The sequence below is a fragment of the Onychostoma macrolepis genome, chromosome 03, assembly GCF_012432095.1.
Source record: "Onychostoma macrolepis isolate SWU-2019 chromosome 03, ASM1243209v1, whole genome shotgun sequence".
Taxonomy (NCBI): Eukaryota; Metazoa; Chordata; class Actinopteri; order Cypriniformes; family Cyprinidae; genus Onychostoma; species Onychostoma macrolepis.
The window spans coordinates 39698430-39718213 of NC_081157.1; the positions used below are offsets into that span (position 1 = coordinate 39698430).

A 19784-nucleotide genomic window follows, 5' to 3' on the forward strand; every position below is an offset into this window, starting at 1 on the left:
TAAAACTAAAGATGGAATACAAGGGCCAAAGAGGACACCGATCAGAGAGAGAACTGTGCAATGCATCATGTTGTTTTTCTGGTACAGAATGGTCGTGCCCCTGCCGTTGTTGTCTTTGTGCGTAAGCAGTAAAACAAGTCAATGGCACAGACGCAGATCCAACTGTGGAGCCCGAAAGCCTGTTACGCCAGAGTGTAGTACATGAGAGAGCAGGGATGGAGGGGAGTAGTCCGGTTCAGGGGAATTCAGAGGTTGTGAAACTACTGCATACATTCTGAAAGTTGCCAAGTTAGCCGAACTGGAAGAAGAAATTTCCAGGTCCAGATGCTGCAGAAAAAAAAAGTGAAAAACATTTAGCGTCACTAAATGAATCAGAGTTGAATATGATATGAGAATATTATTGACACAAATGAGCTATCACAACAGCTGTAGAGTAAATTTTTACAGTAGTCGTAATCTTATGTATTTACTAGTGCTGGACAAAGATTAATCATCCAAAATAAAGGTTGTTTACATAATGTGTGCATATATATATATATATATATAAGAAAATGTAAGAAAAATGTTATATGCGTGTATGTATGTATGTATATATGTATATATATATATATATATATATATATATATATATATATATATATATATATATATATATATATATATATATATATATATATATATATATATATATATATATATATATATATATATATATACATACATACATACATGTATATATGCATGTGTGTGTATGTATGTGTGTGTATATATATATATATATATATATATATATATATATATATATATATATATATATATATACACATACATACATACATACACACACACACACACATATAACATTTCTTACATTTTCAAAATATATACTGTGTGTGTCTTTATATATACACACAGTACACACACATATATTATATAAACAAAAACTTGTATTTTGGATGAGATTAATCATTTCCCAGCACTAGTATTTACACATTTGATTAAAAGTTGGTGTTCAGTACGATTATTTTGAAAGAAATTAATGCTTTTATTCAGCAAGGATGTACAAGTTGATCAAAAGTGGCAGTAAGGACATTTTTTTGTTCAAAGAACTGTGAAAAGTATGGTTCCCACAAAAAAAAATTAAACAGCACAACTTTTCAACATTGATAATGTTTCTTAAGCATCAAATCAGCATATTAGAATGATTTCTGAAGGATCATGTGACACTTAAGACTGGAGTAATGATGCTGAAAATACAGCTGACATCACAGGAATGAACAGCATTTTAAAATATATTCAAATAGATAAGTTTTTAAGTTATAATATTTCACAATATTAATGTTTTTACTGCATTTCTGATCAAGTAAATAATTCCTTGGTGAGCATTAAGAGAAGTAATTTAAAACCATGAAAAATCGTACCAACCCTAAACTTTACAACAGTACTGTAATTCAATGGTTTACTGTACAGTCTGAACATGCGATTAATAAATTTATGAAGAGTAAATAAAGGTTTGCCTTACATGAATTACCTTCAAAACTAAACCCACCCGGGCCACCAAAGAATGCTTTGAAGATGTTGTTGGCATCAAAGTCTGAAAAAGAGCAAATAACAAGAAACAAAATCATTAGTCACCATACATAAATCAAATAATAATTTAATTTTTTAATTAATTTTTTTTTTTTAAATGGAAGCTTCAGTTGAAAGACAGTACTACATAATAAACGAAGCATTAATGAAACCCATTTTACAGAATAAAAGTGTTGACAGAAAGAGAAATGAAGAGCCTGAATGTGTGAAGGAGACAGACCCATGTTCATGTCGTCATCCTCCAGGTCGTGGCCGCTGTCATAGCGGGACTTCTTCTTGGGGTCAGAGAGCACAGTGAAGGCCTCGCCCACCTCCTTAAACTTCTTCTCTTCTTCTTTCTGCACTTCAGCACTTGCTCCGCTATGTCGGTCTGTGAAAGATACAAGAGACTGCGTTACAGAATCAGGAAGAAAAAAAAAAAATAAAAACACCACCACCACTCTCTCTTACACACTGGTGGCTCCATTACTGCCTACAGAACAGACTTCTGGGGAATTTGTAGATATAGAATGTACAAGGAGAAAACACTGATTCTTTCAATGAAATATGTACCTGGGTGGTGCATCAGGGCTCGTTTACGATAGGCCTTTTTGATTTCATCTTCAGTGGCATTTTTATCCACCCCAAGGACCTTGTAATAATCTTTCCTCTTGCTTTTCTTCAGCTCTAACTGAGCGTTCTTCAACAGGTTCTTATGTTCTGAAACACCACAGAAAAAAAAAAATTAGATTTGGCACATCTTTAATGGAAATGAAACATTTTAACGCACATTCAAGATAACACACACCTTTAGTCTTCTCTGTTTGATAAACCTTCTCATAGTCTCTGACAGCCTCTTCATACAGCTCTGTGTCCATGTAACTACATTGTAAAATGAACAGGTTAAACAACAAATTAAGTTTCAAATATGTTTAAAGTGTGTAGAAACACAAACGTACCATTGAGCTCTTCTCAAATAAGCTTTAATGTAGGTCTCATCCAGTTTAATAGCCTTTGTGCAGTCCTCAATGGCCTGCTCCAGTTTATTTAACTGAAGACACAGAGAAGAGAGAGAAACACTGTGTGTTAGTGGCAAACAATGACCAAAATGAGACCGACACATGTGACCCAGCTTCAGAACAGGAAAAGGGTCTACTGTTTGGCCTTGTGGGGCACTCCGATACGGATAATGCATTCAAACAAAACTTCTACAGAAGTACAACACCAAAACAAGGAGTTTCTCAAGTGCAGACCTTGGATCCGACGGTGGCTCGGTTACAGTACAGCTTGGCATTAGTTTTGATGTTGTTTGGGTCGATGGTCAGGGCCTCCGAGTAGAGGTCATATGCCTCCTCAAAGCTGCCCTCTTTAAATGCCTTGTTCCCTTCCTCTTTCTTCGCCTTTAGGGCTTTAGCATTCTATAAAAGAGAAACAATTAGATACTTTGACACTGGAGTTAAATTTGTTGAAAATGTACTCGGCCTCAGGCCATAAAAGATGTAGGTAAGTTTATTTCTACACTGAAGCAGGTTTGGAGAAGTTTAGCATTACATCACTTGCTCAGCAATGGATCCTCTGCAGGGAATGTGTGCCGTCAGAATGAGAGTCCAAACAGCAGATAAAAACAACATTACAATAATCCGAGTAACAAGTTATCCACACCACTCCTGTGCATCAATTAACATCAAGCAAAAAGCTGCATGTCTGTAATAAATTCATCATTAAAACATTAACTTTAACTTCGGGCGATATGACCAAAATCTTATATCGCGATAAGAGTAATTTTATCATGATAGTTATTTTTGCTTTTAATTAGATTTTTCCATAATTCTTGTCACCAGTATCAATATCACAGAAAAACTAATATAAGAAAAAAAAAACCTCCAGCTCAATGTAGATCAGTAATTACAGGCAATTGGGCAAAACATTACAATAAGAAACGCTACATACATTGTATAAATGAAATCAAAATCAGTTTTCACTGTGCAAATTAAATTTCTTCTTATTAAAGTATAAAAGAGGTTTAGACTAGAACAGTGAGAGATTTTTTCTCACTGTTGTTTGATTATCATGAATGAATGACAGAAAGGAGGAATATGGTTGCTTCCCTGTTAAGACCGAACATCCAAATACAATATACTTTACATATGCGTTTTCTTTCTCAGCTTTCTCAGTTTACTTTCACTTAAGACCTAAATGACTGTTTGCAATTTCATTTTGATACATGTGTATTTAACCGTTCAAGGCCAATGAAGCAACAAATACTCGCACGTTCTATGAGCACTTCATTTTGAACTCACACACTCTATGAGCAGCGTCTTCATGTGCACGCGCCTCTCAGACCGCGCTTCGAAACAGCCTCACAGTAGGGGTGTGCAATATTGAAAAAAAAAAAAAAAAAGATCGATATTTTTTTGGATTTTTTCGATAACGATAATCAGAAGATATTTTTCCGAGTGCGTTATTGTGCTGATATCTGACTACCGTGGACAGCTGCAGTTTTTGATATCCTTCATATTTTGTGTGGTCAGTTCACAGTGATAAATTAATCTTTTCATATAAGTTTAAATGGGCAATTTTACCTTTAATAAAGCCATTTTTTTTAAATGTGTGCATCTTTTGAGTTAAATTGTTACATTTAATCAGTCAATTAGAATAAGACGACATTTAGACTGTTACCAAACAAATGAAACCAGTGTCAACAAAATTAATCTTTGCAGAAGTCGCAGCTGAAGTGGCATTTAGATGCATTTACACACCGTTTAATGCAGCTCAGAGGGACATGGAGTGCTCTAACCTGCAGTTACAAATGCATCATGTTTTGATATTTTAAAAACAAAACATTAAATACTGAGATTTCAAATTATTTTAAAATGAAAAGATACTTTGACTTGCTGCCACCTACAGGCGATTTTAATTTCACATTCAATGTTAATAAGCAAGTCATTGTGACTGAACTGAATCATTTTAAACAGTTGATTCATTCAGGAACAAAACATCGTCATGTTGCTCAAAGACGCGAAACAGTGCTGTAGCTGTTTGGAATCTTTTTTTGTTGGCGAAATGGAGCAAAAACAGGCAATATGGTGTCTAAAACGTAAGTCTCTTAATATTAACTTGTTTATTGAACTGTTGTATAAAATCAATATCACATTTATAATCATGCTTATTTTTGAAGAAAAATCGTGATTTTAACTATACGAAATGACATACACATACATACAGACATAGACCCCATATCTTGAATTTTGTGATCATTCATCATGCAGTGAAAGAACACACTGTAAATGCACACGCGCTCTAGTCTAGACTTCATCACGTAATGTATGCGTGCACTCCGTAGGTGTTTTGTTTGGTTTTTGCAAAATACTCGATAATGTCAAATTACATATTGTTAAAACAACAATTACCATAGTCGCAGACAATATATAATCGCACACCCCTACCTCACAGTCAGCGCATGCATATAGCACTGTTGTTTGCATTTCGGCAAGCTTAAAATCACTTTTTAAAGTGCAATGCTTAAAAATGTGCGCAAATGATACATTTTCATGATCATGGCCACAGCACAGACCGGTTAAACGAGTCTACCGGTATATCGCCTACCCTTACTTCAAACTGTTGTTTCTGGCTAAAATACAAGTCCTCTATCCATAAAATTGCTTTCTCCAGTGATAATCATCTCATCTGAATCAGGAGAGAAATATGCACAGATCAAACACCATTTACAAGCAAAAACAGTCCAACGCAGTTCTAAAATAATATGTCGACTTCTGATGTGAAAGAACAACAGGGGATGGACTTTTTCTTACTGGAGAAAACAATATTATGGATTATAAACTTATATTTTGGCCAGAAGCAACAGTTTAAAGTTAAAATGCCTTGATGGATTTGTTTCCTATGAACATATAGCTTATCGCTTCACTGAATAGACAGAAGTTACATGAATTACTGTGATGTTTTTATCAGCTGTTTGGACTCTCATTCTGATGGCACCCATTCACTGCAGAGGATCCATTGGTGAGAAAGTGATGTAAAGCTACATTTCTCCAAATATGTTAGGATAGAAATACAAACTCATCTACGTCTTGGATGGCCGAGAGTACAATTTCAGCAAATTTTCAATTTTAAATAACCTTAATCTTAATACTTCTAATGTATTCAAACACACTTACTCTGCAGGCCAGACGGGCCTTCTCATGGTCTGGTGCCATGCGCAGCGCTTGAATGAAAAACTGCACAGCCTTATCAATGCAGTCTTCGTAATACAGACATAATCCCCGCACATACAAGGCATCGCCATTGGTGGAATCCATCCGCAATATGTCACTGAAGATTCAAAAAGCAAGAGTGAGATAGAAAATATACATCAGTGGTCAACTGATATGGATTTTGCAATGGACGATGAAAAATACGTGGGCAATAGCAGATGTATATCGGTCTATAATATATAGAAAATGTACTTTTCGTGGTGAGACCTTTTAAAAACATCCATTTAAAAATAAATACAATAAAACGTAAAAGCACACTTCCTGTTTTAATAGGCCTATACTGCAAAACGAGATATTGTACTTCATTTGCCATCACCGAATCATTTTACATCAACATAGCTTTAATTTGAATAACCATATATCATTTCCTGTAACACCATAGTGCTGTTACCTGGCGACAGACTGGGCCTCTGGGTAGCGTCCCAGCAGAGCCAGACACTCTGCTTTCAAAACCTTGAACCTGTGACATGCAGAAGCGGACTCTAATGCCCGATCCATACAGAAGACCACCTACAGAGAGACACACACACTCATGTTCATCTATCCATCAGACTCTCAGCAGCTAGAAGAGTAACAAACACGCTCACCATCCTGAAGTCTCGCTTCTCAAAGCTGATCTCAGCCAAGCGCTCAAACTCCAGGATGGACTCTGCGTTTTTCAGCTGCAAGAGACACAGGAGGTCAGAGGCCTTATGAATGACACGTACCATAAGTTCAGAGGCGATTATGGACGTCTGCAATGAGACGTCACGGTGTATGGTATTTATAGTCAATGTACCTCCTGCTGCGCCTGACTGTTGTCTGTTTCCAGCTCTAGAATCTTCTGGAAGCAGCGGCTGGCAGCCATAGCATTGCCGAGCAGCAGGTGGCACTTGCCCTCACGCATGTGACCCTGTGGAACAGAACGATAATGATTAGTGACATACAATTTAAAACAGAATGCTGACTACATTTACGCCAACACCAACATTTATGGCTAATGCTTATCCAACACAACATGCATTGCATTCAAGGTATGCATTTTATCAGTTCATGAATTCCAAGCTTTATGCCAGCTGAAACCCTTTGACCTACAATAATTACCTTAAGTACCCCTTGAGATTAACCCTGTAAAGCCTAAAATGTGAAATAATAGTCAGAAAATATTTGATATGGAATGGACTTTTGAGTATCATATTTGACACATCAAGCTTTTATGACTCATACAGTATGACATACTCATATTTGAGAAGGACAATTTTATTCAGGTGTCCAAACTGAGAAAATGAAATTCTTATAGCTTGTAATGTAAATCAGTGAGGTCTTTATAACATTATAGTAGATTACTTTCTTACATAAAATGCATCCAAATATCAGATGTCACTCTATATTTCCCAATAATTTGAATTAGTGATATGGTATTTAAATGCTCTGTAGTTTTCATTGTAGGGGTCCAAACATAATGCGATGCCGTTTGAGAAATGTACAAATAAAAATTAATCAAAAGCTTGGTCATATTTGATATTCACCTTTGTTGCTATCAGTGATTTTTCTAAAAACAAAAAAAACAATGTATAGGTAATCCAATAAACCTAAGTTGCTTCAGTCCAGTAAGCGCTCATCTTAAAACGTTACTAAAAATGTTTTTTTTTTTTCATAAAAATAAGTAAAGGTTTCACAGCAAAAACACGCATGAACCACAACCTAAACGGAGACATTTTTTTAGAATGATACTAAAAGGCTTATTACTTGCTAGAAATTTGTGTATCAAATGTGATACAATAGGCTTTTATTTAAATATGTTAAACATTTTTGAAAGCATATTTAAAAATTTAAATTAAATTAATTATTAGCCTTTTATCAACTCACAAACCCCCTGCAGTTCCCTCATGAACTACTAAAGTAACTAAAGCATGGTACCAACTGGAACCTTTCGAGATTTTTCTTAAAAAAAAAAAAAAAGGAACGTCAAAAAGGCTCACCTTCATGAAAGTGTCATCTAGCCGCACAGCCTGCTGGGAGTCCTCCAGTGCCTCTCTGTAGCGACTCAGCATCATCAATGTGGCTGCACGGTTGCCATAGTAACTGACATTTTTCGGGCACAAGTCTGTTAATAGGACACAAACAAAAGATATAGATAGACACTTCAGCAAAAAGAAAGGGGAATTAAAAAAAAAAAAAAAAAAATATCTGTGGTTATTTTTTGTTAAAACCAGAATGGAAAAGGTCACCAAAACATTTCTAAAACAAGTGGTTGCTATGACAAAATCTATTCTGGAAATTATGTTACAGGCTTCAAGGAAAACACGTGGAGACGAGAGAAACAGTGTGCTCATGAGTGAATATTGAGTCTAATGTGAGGGCAGCATGTGATTCAGAAGTGTGTAGGAACAACCCAATGCAAAAGATGCCTACAGAAAATTAGGCAGACAGATGAACCACATACAGCAAAGTACACTTTTAAGGGTTCTTACCGATGGCCTTGGTGTAGAAGTTGAAAGCTTCAGCATAGTCTTTCTTGACATAGTATGCATTTCCCTGCTCTTTGAAGCCTTCCGCTTCCCTGCGGATTGTGAAACAAACAAAAATGATAATGCCTCCAGAAACAGAAGATCAGAACAGCTGTTAGAAAACTTGTTTGATTTAGCCGCTCCAAAACTGAACATCCTCTTTGCGCTTTGGAACATGGAAATGCCACCAATCCTCACAAAAACCAGATGATCAGAAAATACAGCTGGCATGTGCATATCACATTTCAAAGATGTGAGACCTCAAAAGAATGGGCTGCATTATCAGGACTCAAGCTCCAGAATACCTGCCTACTCCAGTGTAATAAATACTCCAACACACAATATTAACAGGTAGAAGCCCATCAAGGTAAGTGAAAGTGTGTGTATTTACCGAATACATTGTGTTCTGAACTATAGGTGTCTGGGGGAAGTGTCCAAAGTAAGATTAGGCTGCTAAACATAGATACTTCACTACCAGTGGTGTCTGTTTTAAATCAGTCAAACAGTACACAGATGAATGGCATCAGGTGGGATGGAGTGCGTTCTGGGAAACAATGCAGGGCAGTATACGTTCAAAGACGACTAGAAAACGAGTGTCACATTACCAGCTTTAACTTTACCCATCTATACTGAAGAGTTAAAACATGCAGCCCGGAACACACCAAGCCGACGAACTAGTGGCGACGAAAGCAGACTGTGGGGTTGGCGTCCAAGTCCAAAGTTGCCCTGACAGACACACCAAGCCGACGCTGGACACCCGACGGCCAAGTAGCACGTCCGTTCTGCGCCTTTCTCGTGCACTGGTTCGCCAGCTGAACAGCCAATCAGAATGATCAGATGGCCCGACTGACCGATGAGCTCCGACGCCGAAAAAAGCAGACGGTGCAGAACACACTGAGAAAACCTAGTCGGTCGACGAACAAAAACTGCCCGACGGCCAACTGTCGGCTTGGTGTGTTCCAGGCTTAAGAGTGGCGCAAAAGGAAACAGTTCTGCAACAGTGATAGCCATCTATAGAGATGGTTAACTTTAGTCCTTAGGATTCAGAGCACAACGGAATTGTGGGTAACGAGGGCAACATAAGCCCTATATCTACATATTTGAAATGACACTTTTTTTCCTTTTTCCCAAAGTGAAGCATTTTTTTTGGAGAAAAAGTGACACTTCTATTTGACAATGACTTGTCTTGACTTGACTTCTGTCCTCAGAAACCTGTCATTGGCATTTTCATTTCATCTGGCCTATTAAATGCCTGATAAAGCAGCGTATATGAGCGTGGTGCTGCTTTGTGTACAGCCGTTACCGGGGGAACCGCTTTATTTGCTCCTAAAGCGCAAGAGAGTGAATTTGCATTTCCAGTGTGCCTATTTTATGTTCGGATCGATGCGAATATTGACCCATGCTTTTATTCAGAAAACAGTTGTAAAAGTGAAAGTTAATGTGCCTTCTAAAAAAATCGAAACAGTTAATACAGTAATATTTGTTTTAAATTAATAATATGTTTGACTTTTCATAAAATGGTTTAAAAGCTGAAATGCCATTTTATAAAGATTTTGTTTAAACTTATCTAAACTGTAAATCATGTTATTTTATGGCTTAAAATGTTCCCATAGACATTGTCCAACCTCACACAGTGTTAATTTTACTTGTGCAGCTCTTAAATTCTTAAATTAAATTCTGCAGATACCCTGTAAATAGTGAAATAAAATTATTTCATTGATGTGTGTATTATTGACATTTGTGACCCTGGACCACAAAATCCAACCGGTCAACCAGTTATGGGTCAAAAGCTGAATAAATAAGCTTTCCATTGATGTATGGTTTGTTATGATAGGACAATATTTGAAAACTGTACAACTATTTGAAAATCTGGAAAAAAAAAAAAAAAAAAAGAAAAAAAATCGCCTTTAAAAAAGTTGTCCAAATGAAGTTCTTAGGAATGCATATTACTACTCAAATTAAAGTTAAGTTTTGATATTTACAGTAGGAAATTTACAAAATATCTTCATGGAACATGATCTTTACTTAATGTCCTACATCGTGTCCTAATGATTTTTGGCATAAAAGAAAATAATAATTTTGGCTATTGCTATAAATATACCCCAGTGACTTAAGACTGGTTTTGTGGTGCAGGGTCACATTTAGACTTATCTGATGTCTTTTATTTGGGCTAGTTAAATTAATTTTTGGGCTACCAAAATATGAAGGGGGCTACCAGGGATTTTGAAATTTTACAAGCCCTGAGCTACAAAACAAAAATGAAAGGCAAAAAGTAAAACAAAATGAAAACCCTATTATTATTTTGAACAATTATGAGCAGGGCTGCAACAAACGATTGTTTTGATAATATAATTATTATTAGAACGATTAATCGTCAGTAGACATTGATTATTCAGCTTTTCCAATTAGTTAAAATGTTGAGTTATGCATATATTACAAATATATAACGGTAATCACTTCAGCTTTTAAAAGTCATATGTAATTACAATTATTATACAATTAATTTATGCAAATATATATATTTGGCACACAAAATAGATGACAGAAACTCTCATATTCACCATGTAATTAGCTATATGAAAAAGTAACAATGACATTCTGCCTAACATCTCCTTTTGTAAGTCATATGGATAAGAAACAAGATAAAGGGGAGAAGACGTTTTATTTTTGGATAAACTATTTTATTCACAAAATAATCTCTTAAAATACCTAATAGGGTTATGATAATCAAAACAGTCCTGAGCTAGATCAAGCTTTGGTCTTTGCAAACCAAACCATCACTTTAATGAAATTTTCCCCCCACTAATAAAGATTTGAATCACTATCTAGCTCCACACTGGACAGCTGCTTTATAACAGAAAAGCAAGTTGGAATTCTAACTGAAATCGACACTGACTCTTGTTTTTCATGTTTAATACTGTAAAGCTGCTTGATTTAAGGCTATCTATTGCATAAAGTACTAACGTTACACAAATAAACGTGACTGGACTTTACTGCAGAGCTCGTGCAAACATCCACATCGCTGTAATCAAGATGCGTTTTTAACTGCTGGTTTCACTCCGCGGTCAGTTTTTGTTGTGTTTATTTCGTTATTGAGAGGAAAGCGCGCAGCATATATTTACATATTATCCAAACGCCGCTCAGCAGCTTCAGGTTCGTTCGGCTGCTTTTGCTCTCGTTGTTTGCTCTGAAGCTACAGCTGGGAATCGATTCCAAAAAGAATCGATTCCTCGATTCCAAAGGTTGGAATCGATCCCATCAAGAGGAATCGACTCTTCATTCAGAGCTTTTTTCAGTTCAACAATATGGGTGCCTCTCAAATGGAAGGCTGCATCCTACGAAGGCTGCACACATTTAAATTCACGAAAATAAACTGAAAGGAAACGAGTCGGTACTGAGATCAGAATTTGAGGATGCAGCCTTCCCTTTGAGAAGCACCATTCGCCTCATGCTCGATAAAAGCCGTAATTACGAGAGTTGGGAGATAAAAGATAATTCTATTTATATATAAAAGCTCCATTTCATTTTATATTTTTATTACCCTTCGCCTCATGCTTGCTAAAAGTGATTAGAAGTCTGATTCGTTTCTACGAAAAGGTTCTTTCGGATAGATAGTTTTAATGAAACAGTTAGGAGCTAAAGCAATGTAGTGTCTTTTTTTTTTTTTTTTTTTACAAATAAAGCTTCATATTATGAGAAAGATACTTTCTACGACCTTTATCCTGCAGTCATGGCGAGATTAGGTTCCTTTAATCAAAAAAAAAAAAAAAAAAGGCGATTCATGGAATCGATTCCAGAACCAGGAATCAGACTCGATTCCAAAAATTCCGGAATCTTACATCCCTACCTGAAGCGCTGTGTGTTCTTCTCTTGAACTGCATCCAGGAGAGCTGAATTACAGTCTTGCGCTACAGCGCCACACTGGTCAAACCGCATTATTGCAGGCTCTTACATTAGGTCATACGAGATCAAACGACTACTCGACAACAAAAATATTTGTCGACAATTTTTTTTTTGTCGATAATGTCTACTAACCGTTGCAGCCATAATTATGAGTTCACATTACAACATCAGAAAAATAATATATATAAATATATATTAAAAAAAAAGTAGGGAAGGGACTTCAAATTACTGGTTGTTGATTAGATTGAGACCTGGGATCACTCAAAAATGTCAGATCTGAGTGTGAGCTTGCAGTTGATCGTGGCCGGGATTTTTTTAAGCAGATTAACGATTGAAGAAGTCCAACATACATGACCAGAAAGAAGTGTCATTCACCGGAGTATCGAGTTATGACAAAATTGGCATATTCAGACTAACATTCATATGTTGTTTGAAATCCTATTCAAATTGTGTTTAGGGAAACCTGTTTTGTTTTGAGTGCTCTAACCTGAATTTGTGTAGCTTTCTCATGCCATGTAAAATGTAAACACATCAGATGTTGTTTGTATAAAGAAAACATGCTGAATGACTTTGTAGAAACAAGGTTGCGTCGTTGCGAAGCATGAGTCGAGCAGAAAATGACAATATACAGCTGGTCTACACACCTCTTTGAATTTTGAGACTAGTTGCGCATTTCAGCTTCTTGCGTTTCTGCTGCTGCCTCATAAAATTCAGTGCAATGGCAACATGTTGTAAGACAACAACATGCACAGAAAACAACGCATATATTCCGTAAGAAACAAAAGAGCGCCACAGGACACAAAAACCAAATCTGAATGGTTACAATACATATTATGGACATCAAACATTTAGATCAGATACCAATCAAATTTGGGCTGACAGGGTGAACAACTTTTGATTACAGATTACAAAGTCATTCTTTTTTTAATGAACAAAAACCACTTGCATTAAGAAAATGTTTTGTTTTTCTTGTAAATCCATGATTATCTTCACCCTTGTTTCAGGTCAAGCTGACCAAAAGCCCAATAACTTATAAGAGACATTGACACAAATGACACAAAGAATAAACTAATAAATCACATCCTGTCACAACTGCAAAGCAAGTCAGCATGCCATTTACTTCATCAAAAGCTGCTTGCAAATCACACGGATGAAATATTCGTCAATGACGCCTTTATCTCTGGAATATTCGAGAGGGTTTTACACACCAGTCAGCAGCTGAGCCTACTTAATCGCACACCAAAGTTCAACTTCACTCTCTCTCTCCTCAGACAGAGAGCAGCTGTAGTGAAGCGTTTGTCCTGTGCCACCTGTGTGGTCATGCAAATATAGTGCTTTATTCAGACGTCACCGTTCACACCCTCCAGTTAATCTGGAAACCAAACGCAGACTTCTGAGACAGAGAATGACGTAATGACGTGAATCATTGGTAGAGCAGGTACATGAGCTGACTAATACTTTAGATCACATGCACAATTAAGTCATGATGTGTAGTAGTTGTTTCCTATAAAGTGTATTAGAGCCCACCCACTTTCTCAAGAGCTTTTTTTCTTGAAGTGTTTTTCCCATGCATTTTTCATACCTCAGTTTGAGAGTTTAAGCCATTAACCAAATCAACCAACAATGAGGTGAATTACAACAATACAAACATTCACTTGAAGCAAAACAACTGAAAAAAAAAAGGTACAAGACTGTACTTAATAGTTCTATTGAGGGAAAGAGCTACAATCCCATGAAGCTTTGCAATTAACATGAATTAAAAGTGAAGGAGAACACAAAATAATATATGCATACATTTTGATTCCGACTGGTGGAGATTTCTCTGCAGAATCCCGGGTAATTTAATTTTGCATTAGTTGAACATGATTATTTAAAAAATAAATTGAAATAACGCAGGCTGATGGCTTCAACAAAAGCATCTACCATCGATTAACAACTTCATAGCAGGTCTGTCTTTAGAGGAATGAAAATGAATGGGATTTACAGTTCCAGAGCCCGACTATTGCACTATTAGTCCAACTGACATTGCCATCAGTGGTTCAACTGTAATTTTACGAAGCTACGAGAATACGCAGAGAAGACGTAAACTGAGTATGCTGTTCTATGTCTTCTACGTTTGTTTACGCTTTGATTTGAATGAAAACAGCACATCCATGTGGTGCGGTTGACACAGAACGGCATATGGCGCTATGCTGACGCGAGGAGACTAATTGTTGAATAAAGTCATTATTTTTATTTTCTTTGCATACAAAAAGTATTCTCATAGCTTCGTAAATGTACGGTTGAGCCACTGATGGCAGATGGACTATTTTGACGATGTCTTTCATACTTTTCCGTGCCTTGACAGTGTAATTTACTTGGCAGTCAATGGGACAGTCACAAGCCTCCCGGTTTTCATCCAAAATATCTTAAATTGTGTTCCAAAGACAAACAAAGCTTTTACGGGTTTGGAACGACATGGGGGTAAGTGATTAATGAGAAAATTTTCATTTTGGGGTAGAGTAACCCTTTAAAGTTACATGGGAAACTGTAACTCAATCTATTAAAACAACAGCAGACAAATTATGTGTGACTTTGGACAACAAAACCAGTTATAAGGGTCAATTGTTTTAAATTGAGATTTATACATCATCTGAATAAACAAGCATTCAATTGATGTATGGTTTGTTAGGATAGGACAATATTGGGCCGAGATGCAACAGATATTTGAAAATCTGGAATCTGTGAGAGCAAAAAAAATCTAAATATTGAGAAAATCGCCTTTAAAGTTATCCAAATGAAGTTCTTGGCAATGCATATTACTAATCAAAAATAAAATTTTAATATAGTATAGTATATTTTACAGTAGGAAATTTATAATATCTCTTACTGGCACATGATCTTTACTTAATATCCTAATGACTTTTGGCATAAAAGAAAAACCAATGATTTTGACTCATACAATGTATTGTTGGCTAATGCTACAAATATACTACTTATGATTGGTTTTGTGGTCCAGGGTCACAATAGAATGTTCAAGTCAAATACTTGAGAGCTCACCAGGAACATCAGGTCTGTACTGTGCAGTCATTAGAGTAGTGTGTGACTCTGACAGATAATACTCCAACTACACTTCACACGAGGAAAGTTATGTCAGACACGAGGTTAAGTTAACTTCTCGCGCGTCTAGTTACAGTTTGGTAACTGATCGTTTCTAGTCAAGGTGCAAGTTCACGTCATGCCTCCATCCGCCCACAGAGGCTTCAAACAGAAAGTTCCAGAAGTGAACCACTTATTATAGATAGCTACTAGTCCTTATATTATATTATATATTTTCTGGGTTCAAACTGAATAAACAATCGAAACGCAACGTGCATTTAAAGCGACAGTACATCTAAAATTAAAATTCGGTCATCTATGCAGATGTCAGTCAGCCTCAAATTATAGTGTTAGTGTCATTCCCCATTCACTTTCTTTACACGTCCTTTTGACATAAAATAAAACAGAACTCTGACTGAGGTTGTCATTCTCATTAACGTGACCTAAATTAGCAATTCAAATGTGTAAATAATGTCAGAATGTACATGTTTTGTGGGGACACTGTCCCTTTAAGAGACACATTTTACATCTGTTCCTGCTCCTATACTCGGACAAAACGTCCAAGCATGTGTCAAAAGTAGTGGCCTGCAAATATAGGAGACCCGCAGGGACAGAACGTCATTTCCTCTAAGATTATACGCATGTGCGTTTTTTTTTTTTTGATTCCTTTTGTATTGTAGTCACCTACTAAGGGTCTCACTAAACAACTATTAATGTTTGACATATTTAAGGCAACAGTGCGTCACTGATGAACAGCTGGATGTTTCTGCTGTCCTGTCTTTGTGTTTAAGTGCGTCTGCATTGTGCTCTTAAGAGCAATTATGTCACGCTGCCTTCAACCTAATTCTCACCCCAAAACTGTGTCACGGAGTACAGCACATCTGTCGTAATAACACGATGCACGGCACCCTTGATCATCGCTTTAAAAGCTCAAAGCTCATTTAAAAGATACAAGAACAACAGCAAGCTAATCGCAAGGCACACCAGCACTAAAAGCAGCTGCCTGGCACACTAGGCCATAGACACCCTTGATTTTCAAGTTATGCGGCAGTCGCGATCTCAGGGTCTTTACACAAGCGTGAGCCCAATCACGGCTTCCCTAAACCACAGATACCTCACAAACGGACCGGCCGGCATCTGATTAAAGTGCTCGCTCTTATCAGGTACCTCTCTAACTCCTCGTCGCTGGTCAAGTCCATCTCTGGATCCGCGGACGAGTCGTAGTCAACAGTCGCCATTTTGCTGTAGAGAGGCGGAGGAAGACGCGAGGCATGCGAGCCTTTCATACCGCCTTCAGCTCCGCCTTCCGCAGCCCTGCGCAATATGCCCATAGTAGGTCAACGGATATACGACAAACAATACTGTGAGCAATTTTCAGAAATAAAAGTGCACTTAAGTTCAAATCAAAGCATTTTTTCTAGTTAGTTAAAACGAACGGTTCCAGTAGTTTTTCAAAAACTGGCCTTTACTTTGTACATTGTTTTCAAACTATAGAGACTAACGTTACACAGATATCTATGGAAGTCCGTTTCAGCCACTGAATAAAAAATAAAAAGGTAGGCTAATTGCTACTTTTTAATCTCACTATTTTCCTCATAATTGTGAGAAATAAACTCACAAAAACATATTAGTCTCCCCCTCCCCCCTCTCAAAACTGGGCTTTAACAAAGGCCCTTTAAGGCAGGTCATGTCACTCGGCGGCCATATTTGAAACGCCTGTCGGGCACGCAAGTGCGACTATCTCTTTGAATGGGGAAACATGAAATTCTCCAAAACTGTTCACTACACTTACGATTAAATTTCATATTTGAAATCACCAGAGAAATCTGACAACAACAGTATCATAAATATTGTTTCTTTTGCTCAAATAGCGTTATAAAAAGCCAATTTTTGGGGCTAGATCAGCCAGCGCTCATGCGCAGTCCTAAACGTGTTTCTATAGCAACCGGGACTTCTAACTGTAGCTGCAGTGACTCGCTGACTTTACGGATTAACTATTGGCTCTTTCATTCAGAAGGCGGGGCTTCCTGCGATTGATCGGCCATATTGAGCGTTGCATTTTTTTTCTCCATTCGAAACTGTAGGAGTGACATGTCTTGGTTATTCTATTTGACTTTAACTCGCAATAGATTGGGGGAACTATTGTCACTTTGTAGGTGGATCGGCTGTTAGCATGAAACTGGTTCCTTGAACAAAAAGCCAATAGGATTTTTCCATAGGCTTTTGGATAATCGCATCGTGTTCAATCATAGCTCATGAAACTTACACGTTTTGTCGATAATCAAGATAATCTTCACAAAATAATATAACTTTGACGAATTTTGAAGCCTAAATAAAAGCGCCAGAACTAAAAAGCTAAACTTAGGCTACAAACGAACTACAGCACCACGGTCGCTCGCCTTCAACGTCACCACCAGCGCTCTCTCAAGAACTGTTTCAAACTTATTTTTAACATGTTCAGTGAAGGATTTACTCTGTATCAGGAGCGTAGCCAGAAAAGAGACTCTGGGTGTGCATCAGAAAAACTGGGTGTGCCACATTTACTGTCAGATTAATGTGCAAAAAAAAACCCCAAACAAACCCCAAGACTGTGTATTACTAACATTACAGAACAGAACAGACTAGGCTGATATAGCCTGTAAAAATATAAATATAGAACATTTCTAATTACGTAGTCGGAATGAAAAGGTGCATTTCTTTATTAAAGTTCATGTGGAGATGGTGAGTGCTGCGTCGCATTCAGCAACTTTATCTTTTCAGCCGACACTGACTGAGAAGAAATCACTAGTTTATTAACAAATAATTAAAATGTTTTCTTTTCCCTTTCCCCCAACATATTCATAATCATTAGCCTACTTTTGCCATTGCAAGTTTCATACGTGTGCTTGAGCGCGGAATAGGCTATATGCCTATATATTAAAGGACGGTTAGTAGCCTAGGTTATTATATTAATAAATTTACATGTGACTAGTGAAATCTTTAGTCGGGGACAGGCCTACTTGGCACAAGGAACCGATCCACTTTTAAAATAAAATGCTGACAATTCGAAAAGTGCGCCTGCTAATCACGTCACATTATATTGCAATGCACGAGTTATGAATGCGCAATAAGTCAAATGTTTTTATTTTATTTAATTTCTTATGGGTGCTATGGCAGTGCTTTGGTCTTTCTTGGGGGTGCTGAAGCATCTGCTAGCCCCTCCTTAGAGCCGCCCATGTTTATTATGATTAAAAAAATAATAATTCTGCATCTGTTTTTAGGTGTGGCTACGCCCCTGCTCTGTATATGAATGTTAATCCACGCTACATGAACCTTTTCATATAAACTGGAATAAATACAAAACTACAGACAAACTAAAACTGAAATGAGACATTAGTAATAAATAGTATAGTGAATAAATGAAATAATCTTAACTAAAGGACATTTAAAGCACGTATTTCTGTACATTTTGAAATTAGGTGCATTAAAAGTCAATAAATCCTTGATTAATATGAATATTTGAATTAAAAACGTGTCTCCACATACTATTCAATAAAATTATAGTGCATTTAATCTATTAAATAACAGCAGAGTGAACAAGTTTTTGGATATGGTAAGATTAAACTAATTTTAGTGAACAAAGTACCACATTTCAGCTATCGTTTTGTTAGGAATGGTACACAAAATGTTATTTTATCCTTGTTGAAAAGCTTCTTGTGGCCGTAAACATTTAATTTTAACTTGGCTTTAAGCACTATGCATCATTAAAGTTTCACTTTTACCACATTAAGCCGGTAAATGTGGTGTTTACATGGATTAATCGTATGAGTTTACCTTATGGTATGAACCCAGAGTCTCTGCATCAGTAAGCGATAAACTCAAGCATCTTCCCTCCAAAGACTTGTGTCTCATTTCGGGAAAAAAAAACAACAACATTGTTGAACAACAATATAAAATGAATATAAAATTCAATTCGATGAATTGAATTACAAATTATACTACAACTGGAAAATACTGTAAATTGATAAACTGTTCGGCGTGATCACATTTAATGTCTTCGACAGCGCCTGTAGTCCCATTTAGCAACTTGTTAGCAACCGTCTTTTTTAAGAAACATAACAGTTTAAATAAATCACTAGTGGGGTGTAACTGGTGTGTTTTATGTCGTAGAATAAAATGTGAAAGTATCTTGAGCTTGTGTGAACCACGGACCTTATTTAAGGGATTTAAGCAAAATCCCATTCAAAAAAACCCATCGACTCTGGGACGATGGAACCGGAAGCGCTAAATTGCGAACTCGCTTCTGGGTTTTCGCCTACAAAGTGACATCATAGTTCCACCACTCTATTGCGAGTTTATATCTCACAATTGTGAGAAAAAAGTCAGAATTGCGAGAAAAAAAAGTCAAAATTGTGAGATATAAATTGTGAATTGTGAGAAAAAAAATCGCAATAACCTTTTTTAATTTTTTTATTCAGTGGCGGAAACAGGCTTC

The 19784-nt window shown here is 36.7% G+C and overlaps 1 protein-coding gene across 3 annotated transcripts; it reads right to left on the bottom strand.

Annotated features, from left to right (window-relative positions):
- Positions 1-225: 225 nt before the first annotated feature.
- On the bottom strand, positions 226-16951 carry dnajc7 (DnaJ (Hsp40) homolog, subfamily C, member 7). 3 transcript variants are annotated; one of them, XM_058768736.1, is made up of 15 exons: positions 16929-16951; positions 16478-16624; positions 8294-8382; positions 7802-7926; positions 6619-6732; positions 6428-6502; positions 6232-6350; positions 5745-5898; positions 2823-2987; positions 2529-2620; positions 2378-2451; positions 2143-2289; positions 1811-1960; positions 1523-1594; positions 226-327 (listed from the first exon to the last, which is right to left on the bottom strand). In XM_058768736.1, the coding sequence occupies exons 1-15, from the start codon at positions 16934-16936 to the stop codon at positions 290-292; spliced, it is 1569 nt and encodes a 522-aa protein (XP_058624719.1). In that variant the 5' UTR covers positions 16937-16951; the 3' UTR covers positions 226-289. The 3 variants fall into 3 exon arrangements, with proteins under 3 accessions (XP_058624719.1, XP_058624718.1, XP_058624717.1); XM_058768735.1 differs by lacking the exon at positions 16929-16951 and having other exon boundaries at positions 1532-1594; positions 16478-16656; XM_058768734.1 differs by lacking the exon at positions 16929-16951 and having other exon boundaries at positions 16478-16656.
- Between the last annotated feature and the right edge of the window lie 2833 nt (positions 16952-19784).

What these genes read in the sequence shown, in the direction of transcription:
- dnajc7 (XM_058768734.1), bottom strand. Translation starts at nt 16,641, where the DNA reads ATGGGCATATTGCGCAGGGCTGCGGAAGGCGGAGCTGAAGGCGGTATG. An exon ending in AGAAGCGAGACTTCAGGATG is followed by an intron (nt 6,351 to 6,427) that starts GTGAGCGTGTTT and finishes GTCTCTCTGTAG; the next exon opens with GTGGTCTTCTGTATGGATCG. An exon ending in GGATGACGACATGAACATGG is followed by an intron (nt 1,595 to 1,810) that starts GTCTGTCTCCTT and finishes GCTCTTTTTCAG; the next exon opens with ACTTTGATGCCAACAACATC.